The sequence below is a fragment of the Muscardinus avellanarius genome, assembly GCF_963383645.1.
Source record: "Muscardinus avellanarius genome assembly, chromosome: 4".
In the NCBI taxonomy this organism is placed as follows: Eukaryota; Metazoa; Chordata; class Mammalia; order Rodentia; family Gliridae; genus Muscardinus; species Muscardinus avellanarius.
This window is the reverse complement of record NC_137789.1, coordinates 31492703-31513790: the sequence shown is the minus strand read 5'-3', so window position 1 is coordinate 31513790 and position 21088 is coordinate 31492703. Positions and strand designations below refer to the sequence as shown.

Genomic DNA, 21088 nt, shown 5'->3' with positions numbered 1-21088 from the left:
GAACGTTGTGTTGATAAACCCAAACTTAAGACATCAAAAGAGTAAAAAGGAGATTTCTTTTTTTTGGGGGGGTAGGAGTTCGTAACAATTGCAATTTGGGATAAATTCAAAGAGCTCTGATAAATATTCCAACTAAGCAGAAAATGTTGGAATTTATTTGGGGTACTGTTGAGAAGGAGCAGGGAATACCTGACTGATAGATAAAGAATGTATAAGCAGAATGGAAATGTCCACAGCAGTTCTGATTTGCATCTTGAGCCTTTGGGCATGATGCAAGTGTCCAGTGGCTCCAGATGCCTTTGGTCAAAGGTAGAGGTAATCAAAGTTCACATTCCAGGCAGCAGCTACAATTGTGTGTAAACCCTTCTTCTTAATACCCTCAGACTCCATTTTGTAAAATGCATTCAATGTTTCTTTTATTGTAGTTTTCCTTTTCAGTATTATTGTTATTTTTTAAAAATTAGCTGGGCATGGTGGAGCATGTCTTTAATCCCAGTACTTGGGATGCTGAGACAAGAGGATTGCAGGCTCATAGCCAGTCTCAGCAACTTAGTGAGACTCAAAAAAAAACAAGGCTAGGATGTAGCTCAGAGGTAGAATGCCCCTGAGTTCAATGCCAGTAGCCAGTACCACCAAAAAAAAAAAAAAAAAAAAAAAAGATTAGGTATGACTTTATTGCATGGTTGTAATAGCATTCCAGTGCATATTTCCTACACGTTTGGGTACTGGTAGTCATTCCTCTATATTTTAGAAGCTATAACATAATTTCTAGTTGTATATATTTGTGCATTACTGGCTCCATTCTTTGTACCAGGTAGGGAGAGCACTACTTAAGGATAAGCCAGTGGGCATTCTGCAGATGCAAAACCCCTGATTATGGTGATTGGCTCATACATGGGCACCTGTCCTATTTAAAGCCAATCATTCAAAATGAGCATTTCCTATAATTTCTAGAACAAAGGCTTGCCACTGGGTAAGAGAATAAAAGATCCCTATATTTCACTACAGTAAGGATAGAATTTCTCAAAATATAGGGCCAACAGAGGAATGGAGCTAGGTGTCTATGAGTGAAAATGGATAGTGATTATGTCATCTCGTCCTACCCATCCGTGCTTAGAACCACATCTATTCTTAAACTTATTGGTAATGTGAGCCATTAAGTTCTTTTTTTGCCTATGTCAATTTAGGTCAGGTTTTCTGTTACTTGTACTCAGGAGAGGCCTGATTTCATGGTTAAAAAAAAAAAATTGTGCAACTATAATTTCTATATTGAGACTTTATTCTAGACTTTTACATCTGAATTTATAGATTAGACTATTTAATGATTTTGTTTTGATCAAAATAAGGGCTTAATAAATTAATTACAACTGTTTTTAGAAGAGGAAAATTTTTTGCTCCAAAATAGTTTAGCAACTCCTCACAACTGTTACTATGTGTGAAGAAAAAAAAAAAAATGGAAACCAACTATTTTGGTAGCAAAGAGGAAAGATAAAAGAAAATTGATGTACTCTCTCAGATCTTAAAACTCTATTTTCTGACTTTGATATTTTCCATATACCCAAGCTACAAATCTTATACTTTATTTACTTATTTGTTTATTTATTTATTTCGGCGGCACCAAAGATTGAACCCAGGGGCATTCTACCTCTCAGCTCCACTCCTAGCCCTATTTTTTTCTTCTTTATTTTGAAACAGGGTCTAAGTTGTGGAGGGCGTCACTAAGTAGCTGAGGCTGGCCACAAACCCGGATCCACCTGTCTCCGCCTCCCAAATACTGGGCTTACAAGCATGTGTACCACCACATATGACTAATCTTTTACTTTAATTTTAATTTAAGGGTAAATTCTGTTGCGTATTTTTAAGCCCATTTAAATTACTCTTTGAAAAACTGCATTCTGACATGTGGTTTAGAGTATGTTACAATTCCCATTTTTCTATTCCTCTTCTGTCTCTCAAGCTTGTTTTTCCTTCTTTCATAAAAATTTAATCCAGTCAAATATTTGCTCAAATAATAAGAAATATGTATTATGGAGAAAAATATTTTATCGTTTATCTTTTTATCTTCATTTTCTGTCTTTTTTAGGGGTGCAGGAGACTGAACCAGCGGCATTCTACCTTTGAGCGATACCCTCAGCTCTATTTTCTTTTTTACTTGGAAACAGGTTCTCGCCAAGTTGTAGAGGCGGGCTTCCAACCTAAGCTCCTCCTGTCTCAGCCTCCAAAGAACTGGAATTACAGGCATGTACCACCATAACTGAGTAAGGTCATAATCACCTTATTAAAATATGAACTTTGACTTCAGGCTATATAAAATACATACCTCAATATGGTATTTTTTAAAATTCCAGATAAATAAACCTGGGAAAACTAAAAGAAACATGGGGAAATATTAATGTAAGTATGAAAAACTAAAAACATGGTAAAAGGGGAAATATTAATGTAAGTATGAAAAACTAAAAACATGGTAAAAAAAAAATCTTTATTTTGAAACAGGAACTCACTGAGTTGCAAAGGGCCTCACTAAGTCACTGAGGCTGACCTTGAACTGTGATCCTCCTGTCTCAGCCTCTCAAGTACTGGCATTACAAGCCTGTGGTGCGTCACCACTCCTGGCTTGTTGAAACTCTTAAGTCTGAAGTAGCCTTAAAAATAAAGACAACATTTTTAGTAAGGAGAATTTATTACGATTAGTACTTGTGTGACTGTTACATTAATGGCCCCAGATGAATCATATCTCCTGCTGTCTACATCCTTGCATGGTCACTTTCACACTCACCCTAGAGTTGGTAATGAGACTTTCTTTGTCCAGAGGAACATTAGCAAATGTAATGAAAGGACAGGCATGGTAATCTCTTATATGCTGGAGCTTGCCTCTTTGAATGTTTCTGTGTCATGGGAAGAAACCCAGTGTAACTTACTAGAGGTTGAAAGGCCATGAAGAGCACAGTCAGTCAATCCATAGATCAGTGAAAATCACTACTGAATTTTGGGGTGGTTTGTTATACAACAATGGATAAGGAGGAACTCTATCTATCTGCCAGAACAAATAGATAAAAATTAAATGAAACAATGCTTAATGTAAAAGACAGTTAAAGTCTGTCAGCAAACTTTAAGACTATTAGACCTGCTATACTGTTAAAATTCTTCCTTTATGTAGCATCAGCTATTCAGTACACTGAAATAAGTATCTACAATACTAAACTTTTTAAGTTACTCTATATTCTATAAATACAGACTATACCAATATAATCAATGAAAAGATTACACGATAAATATATTTATTTTTAAACACTGAAATGTACATGTTTCATATAAAAGGTGAAATTCTAGCCTGTTTTTTAAAAATAACTATACTTGCCAATAATATCTTTATATTTTTTACAGAAATCAATGTTCTCTAAATCTTCAGCTTCATTCCATAGCTTTTACAGATTCATAATCTCTTGAATACATTTCTAATATTCTCGGAGAATATTAGAATATTATTCTTTAAAAAATAAAAACTGATACAAGATATATTTATTTAACATATTAAAACTTACAGGTTACAGTATAACTGTCCAGTCTTCCAACCACTCCCAAAATACTTCTCTAGTACAGAAAAGTCAACATATTGGAGAAATCAGTTCTCCGCATTTACTTTTATTAAAAAGAGGTTTTTGGTAGTGAGAACAAATAATCTCTCGTTTGTTGCCTGAAAGCCTAAAATAGGATCATTGGTTTCTAGGCTTGCCACTTGCTGCTTAGCAACCTGTCCTACATGCCTGCCTTCCTTTCTGTTGTAAAGCACTGTAGACATGGGAGTTGGCTGACGATAGATGAATACTCGACGGAGGCACTCGCAAAGGGCTGCATAGGAGTAATTTGGAGCACAGGCAAAGAATTTTTTGTCTCTCTTTGATGCTTGGACATAGCCTGCCAAGAATGTAAGATAAACAACAATGAAAAAAATTATACTTTCAACAGAAAGGAGAAAATAATAACTTAACCCTTAATTTTTGCAACTTCTTTTCTAAATTAAAATGCTTAAGTAAAATATATACCATAAATATTCAACTACAGTTGAATTCAGAACCGTTTAAAATTAGTCACAGTTTCTCCTAACTGGTACAAAAATACAACTTTAATTCCTAAGGAAGAAATAAGAATTCAATTCCTTTTAATTTCTATGAGTAATTTAAACATGAAAAAATGAAAATCTAAATAAAATACTAAATTTACCATGCCAAAAACTTTAAATGTCAATCTAATATGTAAATTGATAAGTAATAGAATCATGGGGTTTTTATCAAGTAAATAAGTTTATAAGATATTATCAATAATTTATTTTGGTATCTATTCATAATGTAACCCGGAAGGCACTAACATTCAGAATGTTTCTTTCATCATCCCCATGTTTATTGAATTTTTATACACCAATATCAATTTTGTTGTATTTTGATCCCAGAAGTAGAGCCTTGAGCAAACTATAAACTGAAAAAAAACAAGTCTCTATTAAAAAACTTAAGGATATACTTGAAAACTAATTAATTGAAATAATCTTAATTTTAATTCAAGTACATATTTAAAAATATCTCTTCAGGTTAAAAGGACATTTATGTTCTGAAATATAAATTAGAATTTCCAAATTGGAACCTGGTTACCAAATGCTGTAACACAAGATAAAAAATGTTAACACCAATGAAAACTGGTATCTCATCAAGCAACAAATTAGCAAAGCCCTGGGCAAAGTAGATCAATACTGTCTTTAAATATTAAGTAAGGTTCAAAGAAGGAAAAATGAAGAGGATGTAAATACCTATGAGTAATTTAGAATTAGCTCTCTAGGCTAACTCTGACAGAATTAGTAATATGTATAATATAATAACAGCTCAAGAATACATATCTAATGTGAAGTTCATTTAACTTAGACTCATGCATAGAAATTCCACTATAATAGAGGTTTGGGGCATACCAATATCTGAAAATTACATGACACAATTTTCCTCTTACTAGAGAGGGGGGATAATTTTTAAAAATAGGAATAAGTGTAAAGGCTAGAAATTACATAGTTAAGTCAATCAAACTTTATATTGTTGAACTGTAAGGGCCATGGAAATATAGGCATTAAGATGCCTATTTTTACTTCCTGCTGGCAGTTGAAAATAATGGTTCAATAAAGCAATAATTGTGGCTAATTCATATAAAAAATCCTCCCACAATTATATTTTGACATAAAACTCAATGATTGCATAAGTATACAATTATGTAGTTTAAAATTTTTCAAGCCCTAGTTTTGAAACCAGTATTTTCCCTTTTATCCTACTAATAAATTTAATTTCTGCTCATCACCACTTTTCATAGTGTTTTCTATATGGCTCTTTAGATCTAAATTCAATGAAGGATGTCTCCAAGCAATTCTGTAATGTTTTTGAAGATTATTCTAAAGAAACCTGAACACACATTCCATGTAGGGTAGTGTCAAGGCCCTCATCTGTATCCTAATATTGTGTAGCTTAAAAAATTAAATAAACAAATGACTGATTAGAATGATTCAAGTGGTTAGATAACCGTGTTCATTTCTATTCTGTGTTATCTTCTATAAAGGATAAGAACAGATTAGTCCTGTTCCAACAGTACTAACCCTCATCAACTATAATACAAGCAATGAAATCAGACCACAATCTAAATGTAATTAGGACAGCTCAAATTAAAAAGAAAAAAAGCGGATGAACTTTAAAAATGAGGACTCTAATTTCTAGTATAATGGAAAATGCTAGCCAAGGGCTTGCTTTCTACCTAGAGCGTTGAAAGTTGCGATGTGCTCCCACAGGTCATCCTGTTGGCTGCAGTGCGGCTGCCAGAGCAGGGCGTCAACATCATGGCGCAAACAGAAGCAGGGCATTTCTTTAGGATCCACTATGACGGAGAAAAGGTACTGGTTGCTTCCAAGATTCACCTAAAAAGTGACAAAAGCAATCCACTCAATAACACATTAATAATATTGACAAAAACTGACATGTAGACGCCGTGTCAGCAACTGTTCTCAACTTTTTAAAGACCCAATTGGATTGAGTCCTCATAACATTCCAGATAAAAATGTGCTGCTATTACATTCATGTGAAGGTGTGGGAAGTGACAAACATGGCATTTAATTTGCCCAAGTTCAGCCAGCAATACGTTGTGGAGATGGAATCTGGACACAGGCTGTGTTCTGAGCCACCGTGCTATCTACGTCTCAGCTCTAGTTTAAAATATGACATAAAACACCAATTTAATAAGTAGGATAATTTTAAACCACAGAACATAAACTTTTCTAATGCTAGCCTGTAGTAATACCAAAATTAATGATGGCTACTGGTATTTATGAGGACATTCTATGTACCAGGCATGTTATAAACATTAATGCCCTCAACAACCCATGAGGCTATTATCTTAACAGACGAAAGAGTAGTCTTGGAGAGCTTTAGGAGCTTGTTCCAGACCACGTGAAAAATCCCAATATGAGGAGTCAAATACAGATTTGTTTACAAATAATTTGCTTGAATGTACTGCTTAATTATGTTATCAAGTCAGTAATATTTATTTTGTCAATAACTGTTATTGCCATATTGATACCTAAAACAACTGATTTCTAATACAAAATTGTCAAATTGAGACTCATAATTGGATTTCACTTACAGGAATACTTTTTTTAAATGAAGACAGGGTGATATACAGAGACCACAGATTATTTCTTCTCTCCCCATGCTCCTCTAACCAGTGGCTAAGAAAGATTAATTTTCAAAATTACCACTAGCTACTCTCTTGACTATACCTCTCTACTCTCATGTTCTTCCTTGTTTACCAACGACTTTCACACAAGGAAAAAAAAAGCTGAAATAAAATACAGGTTGAAATATATTTTCATAAAAATATATTTACTTTTACGGGCCAAGTGGGCACTAATGGTATTAATGACAAAACTGACTGGCCTCTGCTCCTCCTACAGTCTGGACAGCAGTAAGAAAAGAACAGGACCCTGACCCGCTGAGTGAAAGGCCAATCCCCAAGGAAACTAGCAGTGACTAACAGGAGGGCAAGGGGTAAAGACCTCTTCCTATGGGCCCCCTACTCTGTCTTAGGTGTCTTAGGTGTTCCTTTTATTCTGTTCCCTCTTCATTACTGTGATTAGGTCGCAGTACTATTATTTACAAAACCAGCAATTGGTCAGTAGTCTATCTTATAGTTAAAAAATTTGTTAACAAGATTTTTTAAGGAGTTCTCAAATTTAACCAAGTACAGAATTCTCTGTTCATTTTGGGTTTTGCCTTTAGAAATCTTACTTTTTAATATTTTTTCCATTAGTTTTCTAAAGTTTAATTTAAAAAATATCTAAACTGTTTTGAATGGCATGTTTGTAAGTGTCTCAAAATCTGACCCCAACTGACCTTTCCAGTATTCAAGAGCATCCTATGACGTTCTCGAAACATTTAGTAAAATAGATCACAATTTACAAAACTGTCTCCCCCGTTCTCCCACTGCTTTGCTGGTAAATGGTTTCTTTTTTCTTTTTCTTTTTTTTCCTTTGGTATGGTACTGGGGATTAAACCCAGTGCATTCTACTCAGATCTACACGCCCAGCCCTATTTTATTCTTTTATTTTAAAACAGGATCTCACTAGGTTGATGATAGTCTCACTAATTGATGAGGTTGTCCTCAAACCTGTGATCCTGCTGTTTCAGCCCCCCTCACCCCCGCCAATACTATGACTATAGGCATGTACAACCCTCCCTGGCTGGTTCATGGTTTTTCTATGTATTACACATTCTCTCTGTTATCCTCTATCATATGCAAATGGCATCTTTTCCTTTAAGATATTTTACATGCCTCTTGAGGAAGAGGAGTATAATTATGCAGTGATACTTAAGCCCTATTTTATTCCCGTATATATACAGCAAAAATATTGGGACTTATTTCACAATTGTTATAAGCACACAATATATTTCAAACACTTGCACAACGGATGACACAGACATTAATAAATGTTCACGTTCATTTAAAATTCTATACTTCTTTACATGTTTTCCAAATTAACCGAGCCAAATAATATTAATGAGGATAACAGCAGTTTTGGAGTAATCTCTCTGCAACTTAGAAAGCACTTACATACCAGGTGTGGTGGCGCAAGCTCGTAATCCCATCATTTGGGAGGCTGAGACTGGAGGATCGCGGTTCGCGGACAGCCTCAGCTACTAAGTGAGGCCCTTCGCAACTCAGTGAGACTGTTTCAAAATAAAGAATAAAAATTGGGCAGGGGGTGTAGCTCGAAGGTCAAATGCCTCTGGGTTCCATCCCCAGACCCGTTAAAAAAAAGCACTTACAAAGCACTTACATTATTTTATGCCTGGAAATGTGTTAACAGCTATGAAAAACAGTAAAAATATACATTTCTTCAGTTCCAATCACAGAATGTTTAGAGACAGATTTCTAAACTTTGGTGCCATTTCAAAAACAAATGTAGAATTTATTGTTCTACTTGTCATGTGATTATCAAATTCCATTTTATCAGTATTTATACTGATAATTATACTTTCAATTTAAAATTTTCTTATATGTTTCAGTAATAAGTAGTTTGTGGATCTGCCCAGGAAAAAGTGAACAAGTTGTGCTTCACGTAAAATTTGTATTCTTTTTTTTTTTTTTTTTTTTTTTTTGGTGGGTCTGGGTATGGAACCCAGAGGCATTTGACTTCCGACAACCCCTACCCAATTTTTTATTATTTTCAAACAGCGTCTCACTGAGTTGTGGAGGGCCTCACTTAGTGGCTAAGGCTGTCCGCAAACCGCGATCCTCTGGTCTCAGCCTCCCAAATGCTGGGATTACATGTGTGTGCTACCACACCTGGCTCAAAAATTTGTATTCTTTAAGTATACTCAAAATTAAGTTTCTCAATGTTTTAAGAACAAAGCATAACAACAACAAAAAAAACTACTCCATTTATGATAGTAGTAAACATTATGTAAAATGAGGTATAGGCCGGGTGTGGTGGCACATACTTGTAATCCCAGCATTTGGGGAAGCTGAAACAGGAAGATCACAGTTCAAGGACAGCCTCAGCTACTTAGTGAGGCCCTCTGCAACTCAGTGAGACTCTGTTTCAAATTAAAGAACAAAAAAATAGGGCTGGAGGTATAGTTCCTAGGTAGAATGCCCATGGATTCTATTCTTAATACAGCAAAAAACAAAAAGGCATATAAAAAATTCATTTTCCTTTCTGCATATAGTAAGAGATTGTATGATATTCATTTTATTCATTTTTATTTCATAAATAAACTCTTGCCCCCCTGTTTTTTTTTTTCATTTTAAAATCAAGTAGTTCACACAACTAAATTAAAACAAGCTACTCCACTGTAAGATACTAATACTTAGGTTATCTACCACCCAAGAAATCAAGTTTACACTTCCATTCCCAAGTTCCAGTTACAAGTGTATAAAGCTGCATATAAAAACTTTTGATATAACACTAAGATAATGTTCTCCAGGTCCATCTATTTTCCTGCAAATGACATATTTTTTTTTTTCTTGTCAAGTAGAATTCCATTGTGTAGATCTGGGTGTGGTGGCGCACACACTTGTAATCCCAGCGCTTGGGAGGCAGAGATAGGAAGATCGCGCAGGTTTGAAGCCAGCCGTGCTGGCTCAAGAGACCCTGTTTCCAAATAAAAATATAAAAAATAGGTCTGGGAGTGTAGCCCAGAGGTAGAAGGGTTTCCAGGAACACCAGTATCACCAAAAAAAAAAAAAAAAAAAAAAAAAAATTCCATTGTGTGTATATTTTGTAATTTTTAATCCATTCACCTACTGTTGGATACCTGGGTTGGTCTCATAATTTGGTCCCATGAATTGTGCTGCTATAAACATGGATATGCATGTATTACTGTAATATCCTGATTTTAGTACCTTTGGAAAGATACCCAGGACTGGTATAGCTGGATCATCAATTCCAAGTTTTCTAAGGAATAGCCACACTGATTACCATAGTGGCTACACTAATTTGCAATCCTACCAACAGTATAGACTGCTCATTTCCCCATATCCTTGCCTGCATTTATTGTCGTTTTACTTCTTGATGACTGATTGCTAATGATGTTGCACATTTTTTCATCTATTTATTGGCCATTATTAGTCAGTCATAGAAAGTGAAGGGTCTTATGTTTGCTCTCATATGCAGAAGCTAGTTAGTAATTGGGATATAAGAGGGACTTTATATAATGGAGGAAAAACCCCAGTGGGGACAGGAAAATGGTTTAGGGGAAGGAGGGGTAGAGGGAGAATTAACAAAGGAAACATTTCCATGGACATTATGTACATATGTGAGAACACCAATGTTAACCTCAATACCCTGTATGAAGACGGGGGAAGTGAGGAAGGAGCTGGGAGAAAGCCCAGCAAGTGCTATGTGCATGTACGTCACTATCACTGTGAACTACATTATGATGTGAGCCTATAATGCACATATCATAATTTAAAATAATTAAAAGTATTAAAAAATAAGATCACAAACTGGCACTTCAAAAAAAAAAAAAAAGATAACACCTAAGCAGTATTTGGTCTTTCTCACAATGGTACTAGAATCTCTCAATAACTAATGCCTTTCACTACTTTCTCTTCACTTGCCCCACTAGCTGGGATCTTCAGCATGATGTTAACAGGAGCAGAGCAGACATCTTGGCTGGTTCTTATTCTTACAGGAAAAATTCAGTCATTTACCATGAAATATGATGAACTCTAGGGTTTTCAAGGGGACAGTTACCTTCAATTCCTAGTTTGCTGGGCATTCTTACCATAAATGGGTGCTAAATTTTGTCAAATTCTTTTTCACCTAGTAACATGATCAAGTGTTCCCCCCACCCCTTAGTTTGTTGATGTTGTTGAATTACATTGATTATTTGAATAATGAGACAGCCTTGAATTCCCAAGACAAACCCCATTTGGTCATATAGGACTTTTGTGTTCATATCCATGAAGGACCTTCCCCTTTCTTCTCCTTTCCTGGTAAAGCCTTTATCTGATATTAAGGTAACACTTTATAAAATAAGTTGGGAAGTATTTCTTATTTTCTGGAAGTTTATATGAACTTTGAATTGTTTCTTCATTTGACAGAAAATACATAGGCCTGGAGATTTGTTTGTTGGAAGATTTTTATTAACACATTCCTTATCTTTAATGAATATATGAATATTAAAAGTATCTTTTCTTGAGTACACAGTAGTGATTTTGCCTCCCAAGAATTGTTTCACCTAAATCACCAAATATACAACAATAGAGTTGTTCATAATATTCCATTTATTACCTTAGTATCTTTTAGGATCTATTCTGATCGCCCCATTTTTAATTCCTGATGTTAGTCATTTTTGTTTTCTTTTTCCTTGATCAATATGGCTGTGAGACTTAACCAATGTTTTCAATGAAAAGATCAGCTTTTGGTTTCATTCGTTTTCTCTATTATTTTCAGTTCAAATTTCACTAAAAGTTGAAGATAACTAAATTTGAAGATAACTAATTTCTCTCCTTCTGCTTGTTTTAGATTCAGTTTGCTTTTCTTAGTTCCTTCAAGTGGAAGCTTAACCCACTGATACTTTTTCTAATATAACACATAATGCTATAAATTTCCCTCTAAACACTACTTTGCATCCCACATGTGTAACATTTCATTATCATTCAATACAAAATACTTTCTTCATGAGTTCTACTATCACACATGGGTTACTGAGAAATGTGTTAATTTTGAAGTATTTATGAAAATGCAAACTTTTCTTATTAATTTCTAATTTAATTCTGTTATGAACAGAGAATACTTTATGTCTTCTAATCTTCTGAACTTAAGAGTTTTTTAATTTTAATGGCTCAGAATATGATCTATTTTGGTGAACATTCCACAGCTCTTCAGGAATTCCACTTAGATAGGTGTTAGACCATCTGATATATTGCCCCACAGCTCTTGCTATGATGTTTTATTTTTTATTTTTTATTTCTTGCTTTTATTTTCCCCCTTAGGTTTTACTTCTGATAATTTTTAATAACCTATATCCAAGGGTCCTTCCTGATTTTTTCTCATGAATGCACTGAGAGCACTGATGAGCTTGTTGGAAACATTCTTCTCTTGTTGGTTTATTTATTTAACATTTTCATTGGACCCTTGCAATTTATCTCTTACTATAATTTGGCATTTATTCCTTTGTTATGTATGTTTCCACTTTGTTATATATATGTTTCCACTGTTCCTTTAAGATATTAAAGTTAAGCCCGGCGTGGTGGCGCACACTTGTAATCCCTGCACTTTGGAAGCGGAGACAGGCGGAAGGAGGATCATGCAGGTTAAAAGCCAGCCACTCTGGCTTTAGAGACCCTGTTTCCAAATAAAAAGTATAAAATAGCCCTGGGAGTGTAGCCCGGAGGTAGAAGGGTTTCCAGGAGCCCCAGTACGACCAAAAAATAAAAAAGATATTACAGTTATTCTAAATTGCCTGATAGTTTCAAAATGTGAGTCATCAGTTGTTATACTGTTTGTCCCCTTTTATTGACAATGAAATTTTTTTATGTGTCTTATAATTTATTTTCTCTCTCCCCACCCCTCAGGGCTCTCTACCATTGAGCAGCTTCCCCAGCCCTTTTTACGTACGTATGTATGTATGTATGTATGTATGTATTTTAATTTGAGATAGGGTCTCACTAAGTTGCCCAGGCTGGCCTCAAACTGATGATCCTTTCGCCTCAATCTCCTGAGTAGTTAGGATTACAGTTATATGCCACTGTACCAAGTTGTATATCTTATACTAATTTTTGGCTGAATATTGTACCACATGTGTAGAATAGCAGATATAGCAGAGAATGAGGTATGTATTATGTCTAGGAATGACTTCATTTCTACTAGGCCATTAGTGTAGGAGATTGTGCATGGCACTGGGAGTTTGGGTTTCATTGCTTCCAGGGTTAGCTTCAAATTCTTCCAGTGCCAGCTTGTGCTCTGGTGGGAACTGAGCTGTGGAAAGATTTTCTTGAGTCCATTCCTAGAATTGGGAATCTCCTGCGTAGTTAGAGTCTCTCTCTCTGTACTTTTGCTTTTCTTTAATGGTGATGACTGTTACCTGTTATATGGTGCTTCCTAACCTCATGATCAAGGGCAGCAGGAGGGCCCAGGCAAAATGCTCTCTACGTTCTGATTCAGCCCTCTCTAGGTCCTCAGATTCAAGAGTTTGGACATTTTCAGTGACCTTTTCCAGGAGTAGGAGGCTTCTAGTAGTCTGGGGGACTTTCTGCCCCTTCCCCCTAGAATAGAGATGGTGTTGATATTCCCCTCCTCCAACTCTATACCACAAGACAACTTTTTTCTACTTTCCTGCCCATTTCCAAGTCTGTGCTTGGTAACCGGTAAGGTCCACAAAGAGCAACCCATGAATCCCAAAGATTCTACACTTTCTTTTTGACCACACTTAGCCTTGAGCAACTTGTTAGTTGAATCTCTCTTATCTACTTGTCTGGCAGTCCTAGCCCTATTTTCCACCTATGCTCAAGTGAATCAGTATTTCTATTCTATTTCTCCTTGATGGTATAGACTTTTCCTTAAATTTGCAATAGGTTGGCTACCCTGTGTCCTTAGCTCTTTTTAGTTGATTTTTTAGTTGTGAGTATACAGATAATCTAGCCTTTTAGTGTTATAGCAGGAATGACAATGTTGCCAACATTTTACATATGAGGCAGAAGCCAGAATTAAGTATAGGTCTTCAATTTATAATAAAAAAGTTGGTGATAGCTCAGTATCTACAAGATGTTTCATACATACAAGGAGGCAACCTATATAGGAATCTCCTCCCCTGGCTTCTAATAAGAGAATCAAAGGTAAGCATCTAACCCAAAGGCAACCAACTTTTACCCACTGACATATGAAATGATTCGGATGAAGTTCTCAAACAGGTGCCTCACCTACTGGATAGCAGCTAGCTAAAATAATACAATTTTCTTCTTTGGGAAGTCTACATGCAAAAAATAAGCAATTTAAGCTAAGAAGAGCAGTAAAAGACATAACCAGAGAGAGGATGTGGTAAGGAGAAACCATGATACATAGCAAGTGAGGGCGTGATCAATGTAAGAATGCTCAATAGAAGCAGATGAACAGATGGCAGGTGATTGTGACACTGTAGCACTGGGTAGAGAGCAAAGGACATGATGCCCAGGAGACAAGTAGGCTACCCAGTCATCTAAACTGTATTCTATTTTCTAAACAAGGGTCCATCTCTTCCAATGTGCCGACTCCTTGAGTGACCTTTACTTGTCCATGACATCTACAGATACCGTTTCCATTGTTCCCTATAGTCCCCACATACTGTTCCCTGGAACTTCAAATAGCATAGATTACTAAATTTTGTCCAAAAAAAAGGGCGCAAATCAGAATAAAGGTTACAAAGTAACTAAAATGACTCATTTTGCTAAGTGAAATGTGATTATTAAAAATCACATTAAGGTGTACTTTTGTATGATCCTATATAGAGACGGAAAACACCAATGTTAGAAAAAGAAAGAAAATATTTGAAGAACAAAGACATTGTGTTAAATCTGAAGTGGACAAGATGGAGGAAGTGATACATTATCCATTAATGTAGAATGGGAAATAACCTGAAAGAAACAAGAACAACATGTTCAAAAGCTTCCTGAGTCAAAAAGAGATGATACAAGAGCTAGGGGTGTAGTTCAGCACTACAGCACTTGCCTGGCCTGTGTGAAAACCAGGGTCCTATACACTGCACTATCATAAAAGAACAGATACCAGAAATCCCCCACCCCCTTTTTTTTTTTTTTTTTTTTGCTAGAGAAGTATGTATCCTGGTTGGAGAGAAGTATGTATTATGATTATAGACAAAACTTTATGGAGTTTATAGCTTCATAGACAAGAGCAAAATGAGTCAAGAAAAGGATGGATGTTTTGGACAGACATACTGTCAGAGGTAAAAAGTTGCCAATAGCTTATCTGTAGTGCAAACAACAAAATCAAATCAAGCACAACCAGAAAATAAATGTTTAAAATAGAGTAGGCTAAAGCTACTCATTATGGCGGCAAGGAATTCCCTGGTGTTAGTACAGAAACACGTGGCATGATAAATAATGTTCATACTCATGATGCGCAATTATCAATATAATTACTTTCTCTTCAGAATACTCTATATGAGATACTTTATAAACAAATTTTAAGAAGATTCTGGGAGGGGGCTTTAATGTAGTTTTGATATTTAAATAGGAAAAATTAACTTATCTGCAATTTTCTTATTTGGAAAACTTACCCTTGTTAATGCCAAATAAGTATCTTATTGATTCAAAAAGGAAAATGACTCAAATTCATATGCCCTTTGGATAATAAAATATTTCACATTTATTCTATTTTCATGTTTATTATGGAAAAGGTCATATTTATATTTGAAGTACCAGTGAAGTCTACAATTGGAATAAAAATATTCTCTAGAGAAAATATGGAACATGCATTTCAAGTAGTAAAATGATTGTCTTCTAATTCTCTTTGTAGAACACCTAGTAATTAAAAACTTCTGAGGATTAAATGTCAAAGTGAAGACATTTGAACAACCTTTAATCACTGCTACTACCAAATTAAACTAAAAAGTAATATTCCGAAAAAGGTTTCATTTATCTATTCAGAAATAAAATACTTCTTGGGATGCCAGATTAAAACTTTAATTCCAAATTCATCTCCCATACATAGAATAAGTTGTTAAAATTATTTACTTTGTTCCTACTATGTATGAAATATTGAATAGGTCTGTATTTACTCCTTTACTTAACCTTCAGTTCCTGAGAATTAGGAATATGATTCCTTGAGAAAACTCAAGTTGTGAGAAGTTGAGGTTTAAGAAGCTAGCAAGGAATGACCATAACTTAAATTCAGATGTGCATCCCAGCCCATGTTCTTCATCATCAGAGTGTGCTTCTCTCCCAAACCCACTATATCCTAACTATTAGGCTGACCAGGTACTATTTCAAATATGCTAATCCACATACCTTAAAATATACTTATTTTCTAGTTTTGATAGTACCTTGTATAGGTAAGATATTCATGTATTTGTATATTTTGGGTTTAAAATTGATGTCTGAAAACAAGGAAAAAGAAGCCTTAAATTAAAATCTTTAGTTGCATTTTTGTTTTAATACCCATTCTAAGTTAGCTAAGATTAAAGACCTCTTTACTCTGACTAGATCTGAGGAATGTATCAGATCTTAACGAAGTAGTACAAATTGCAATTGATGGAAATGCATTTATATTTTTTAATTTACAAAACTCCATTTGAATCACAAAAGGTTACTTTTTCATAGAACATCATTTTTCCCTTCACATAACTGACATACAATACTTACTCAAAACTGGATATTTGGCAAATATTTTCTCAAAAGCAAATAGAATGAGCTCGTCATGTGAAAAATAGCTGGTTTGTTGTCAATGATAAAATCTGAGCTTTTGAACAAAATTTGGAATTTTTTAAAACTTCTATTTACCATAGTAAGGATAATAGTTTGCAAATATTTGTACATTTAGGTAAGACCAGTGGTATGTTAACAAACTCTCGTGTGTGTGTGTGTGTGTGTGTGTTTACAATAAAAATTAAAAGAACAAACATTTGGTATAGCTACAGAACTCAAGATATACAAGATTTCTAGGTGATCTGCATGGGTAACACATCCCATTAAACATGCATTTAAAGTACTTGGAGCTGGGGGAAGCTTTATAAATTTTTAAGTAACAGCCCACCAAAAAAATCACTGATATGGTTTCAGACTTCACACTGCAATTATTCTTGAAGAAATTAACACTTCTCCAATTTTAGTGTAATATCAAAGAAACAAAATCATTTGCTGAAAACATTTGCTTATATATTCCCTTCTTTTCCAAATGCATTATTTATATGAAACTTCACAACTTCAATGAAAATATCTTATTACAAAAGATTAAATTCTGAAGCAGATAAGAGAATCTGACTATATTTTTCCAATGCAGACATTAAAGAGATCTATAAGAATGTAAAATGTCATTCTAAAACACACTCCATTTGAAACTAATAACTCTAAATTGTCCCAACTTAACTTCTAATAACTCTAAATTGTTCCAACTTAACTTAGTTTTTTCCTGCTAAGGACAGACACCAAGGAAGCTGGGACTGGCATGTTCTCTAATACTGCAAATGTCTATGTCCTGCCTTTTCCTTTTGTCTCATTTTCCCTCCTCTTCTATTATAAAAATTTGCCTAACCCTTAAATCTCCCAAAGATGAAGAATAAAATGTGTTCTGGGGTCAGTATCCCCCCCCACACAAATGTTCTTATTTTCATTAGAAGATATTCAAATTAACAGGTAATGGGTTATATTTCTAAGCAAACACATATTTAGTAAAAAAATTTTCTTTAATTTCTAATATGTTAATTTTTGAGAAATACATACCAAATATAAAATTACATCAGAGAGCTTAAGAATGTGAAGAGGTTCTAGGACCCCAAAATTTGAGAATGCCTTTTTTAGATAGCTTTCAAATGTATTTCTCTCCTCTGTAATTTCTGATCCTATTCTTAATATGTTCTTGAAAGAATCACTCTAAGCTGAGTGTGGTGGCGCACCCCTGTAATCCCGGCATTTGGGAGGCAGAGACTGGAGGATCACAATTCACGGACAGCCTCAGCTACCTAGTGAGGCCCTCCGCAACTTAGTGAGACCCTGTTTCAAAATAAAGAATAAAAAAATAGGGCTGGGAGTGTAGCTCAGGGGTAGAATGCCCCTGTGTTCCATCCCCAGACCCAAAAATAAATGCATACACAAATAAATAAATAATAAAACCACCATTTAAAAAAAGAATCAGTCTATAATGTACCTGACTTTTCTTCTTTCATAATGACATTAACTTAAAAAAGGTTTCCTGTTTGTAACTTCTCTGATTCCTGTTTTAATGTGTTTAAGTACAAGTTGTAAATATCCAGATTCTGAAGACTTAGCATGAAATGAAATAAAGAATATAAAATAAACATACTGTTTTTGAGACACTCTTGCTATCTTGCTCAGGCTGACGTTCTACTTATGAGTAGCTGAGACTACGAACACACACCACCATGCCCAGCTGCAACTATTCTTTTCAACTATTTCAATCTTTTATTTTAAGTAATACTTGATGAATATTATCTAAGACATGCACTCTCCTTTTTAAAGATATCACTTTTGGTTATTTGAGTCCATACTTAATAAAGTAACCACTGTTTTCCAACAGAAATAAAGTAGGAGTCACATAATGTAATTTTAAATTTCCTAGTAGCTCTATAAAAAAAGCAAAAAACTAATTTGAATAATATTTACCTAAACAAACATCTGAACTATTACTTAAATATAAAAATTAATACATTTTATATTTTTATGCTAAATCCTCAAAATTTAGTTGTGATTTTTATAATTACAGCTCATCACAATTCAGGACAGGCACATTTCAAGTTCTCAATAACCACTACATGGCAGTGGCTAATATTTCAGATGGCTCAACTCTCCTGAATTCTATTTTAATTCTAATTTGTGCTTTATACTTCAGTGACCATTCCATATTACTTTTTTTTTAATTAAGTTCTGGTATTTAATATTTCTCTTTGTTGTACTGCTTCATACATTCATTTAAAATTTTATTTTCCAAATGCCAAATTCTAACCTTAATATCAATTTCTTTCAGAGAAATTTCTATATTGGGAAATATATTTAATATATAATGTTCTCAATTTTTGTTTGTTTTTGGGTGGTGCTGGGGATAGAACCCTTCTACCTCCGGGATACACTCCCAGACCTATTTTATATTTTATTTGGAAACAGGGTGTCTTAAGCCAGAGAGGCTGGCTTTGAACCTGTGCGATCTTCATGTCTCTGCCTCCCAAGTGCGGGGATTACAAGCATGCGCCACCATGCCCAGCTGTAATGTTCTCACATTTTAAAGTTTTTTCCCCTAAAACTATATGGATGTAGCTCAGTGGTACAGTGCATGCACAAGGCACTGGATTCAATTTCCAGTAAAGAAAAGTAAATAAAGAAATCGACATGCACATAAACTGACATTTCCATGTAAGATAATTTTTAATAATCAAAAGTCACAACAAGTAAAATCAAGAAGAGCTTGAAGTAAACATTTGCAGTAAGAAATAATATTTAAAAAACAAATTCTCCATAAAGTTTTTGGTTTGGTTCCTGAAGCAAAAGTACCTCTGAGGCCGGGCATGGTGGTGCATGCTTGTAATCCCAGCAAATGGGAGGTGGAGACTGGAGAATTGCTGTTCGCGGACAGCCTCAGCTACTTAGTGAGGGTCTCCGCAACTTAATGAGACCCTGTTTCAAAATAAAGAATAAAAAAATAGGGCAGGGGGTGTAGCTCAGAGGTCGAATGCCCCTGGATTCAAAAAACAATAACAAAAAAAAGAAGTACCAGGGACACATCTGAAATATCATACATAGCTTCCTCAGTCCCTTCCTCCAATAATAAGCCAACTGGTACCCTCTTTTGTACACCAAGGAACTATTTCTGGACAAGCTACATTTGCACAAGTTGACTTTGACCTTCACTCATTATTCTAATAGATTACATATACCTTTAAAACAAAAGCAGACTTAAATCTTATTTGTTGGAACTGTTCTGTTTATATTTGTCCTACAATTCCACTTATACCTGAACAGCAAATTTTATGCATTACTCCACTGTATTTTTTGCTTATATTTACAGAAGATGACTAATAATAAAAATCAAAGTCCTCTTATTATAAAACTAAGTTTGGTCACAAACTTGATCCAACTGAAAAAAAAAGTAAGAATTTTTAATTATACAGTAATTAGATCTAAACCAGCAATTCAATACTGATCTGTAATTAAAAAGTTAAAAAGCATGCATATACTACTGGAAATGTTTTACCAAATACTGTCATAAGTTATGGTGCAACAAGAAATTATTTGTATAGTTTACAAATTTTCAGAGGATAGACCCTGTTTATCACAGAAGTCTATCACTCAGTCTTTAGGATCACATTTTATTCAGGAGAGTCTTACTGTAGTGACTTAGGATTTCCAATTCCCAATTTATGATGTTACGGATGATTATGATATAGCATGCCAAATTCCACAGATCTAGTTTCTAGTATTTGCTCTAACGGTAATTTCATAAAAACTTCATCCATCTTAGGTTGGCCTAATACTAAAAAATGAAGATGAAGTAGTTCTAATTATCTCTGCCATCCCTATAAAAGTTAGGCAGAAAATAGTTCCTAGAAGTTAAGAGCTCTTAGAACTGTAACTTTAGAAAGGAGGCCAAATTATTCATTACAAAAACAAATAATGTTCAGTCAGTCAGATTTAAGAGTCTTCTATCAGTCACAATTGAAAGTGCTTCTCTAAAATTTAATCCTAGGTACTGATGAGAAAAGCAGCTGAGTGATGGATTTTATTTGCTCACAACTAAGGGCATCATCCTTGGGATATATCACAACTAAACAACATCTAGGAAACAAAGTTCCTAGGAAAGCTAAATAGCTTTGATTATCTGGCTTTGCATCAGTACCCACAAATTTTGGAGATGGCTATCTGCCCTGAAACACATTTCCTTTTCAATTGGATAAGTGAGTCACTGGATATGTAAGGGAGATGGAAAGGTATAAGCACATTTCTTAAGATCAAAAATAGACATAAAGCAATCTTTTGTTTTTATTACTGTTACCAAGAGACCAGCCTAGAAATGTTTATTGAGCATTTATTATGAGTCAAACCTTTGGTTAAGTATTAGGGACACTGTGGTGAACAAGATGTCATCCATATGCTTTTTAGAACTTACTGACATTAGAGGGTGGTGAGAATGAAATTCTCACCAGAGACAAAATTTAATTAGAAGAACAAGTACTTAATTTTGGTATAACTCCAACAGTATTACTGCTTAGTAATTGGTCCTATGCCATTCCAAGTATAAATATAATCTAGAAATGTTCATATTTACAGCTCCTTTGAGTACTTTAAGAATAATGTCCATCCCATAAGGAAGGTTAAGACTAGGACAGTATAGTTGAAAGAGAAC

The 21088-nt window shown here is 34.6% G+C and overlaps 1 protein-coding gene across 1 annotated transcript in view; it reads right to left on the bottom strand.

Annotated features, from left to right (window-relative positions):
- Window positions 1-3622: 3622 nt before the first annotated feature.
- NUDCD1 (NudC domain containing 1) overlaps window positions 3623-21088 on the bottom strand; it is a gene marked incomplete at both ends in the record, with an annotated part of 58251 nt that continues 40785 nt past the window's right edge. Inside the window, 2 exons of the mRNA XM_080695000.1 lie at window positions 3623-3915; window positions 5779-5938. Of these exons, the coding sequence (XP_080551126.1) occupies window positions 3623-3915; window positions 5779-5938 (453 nt within the window). The remainder of the gene's footprint in view (window positions 3916-5778; window positions 5939-21088) is intronic.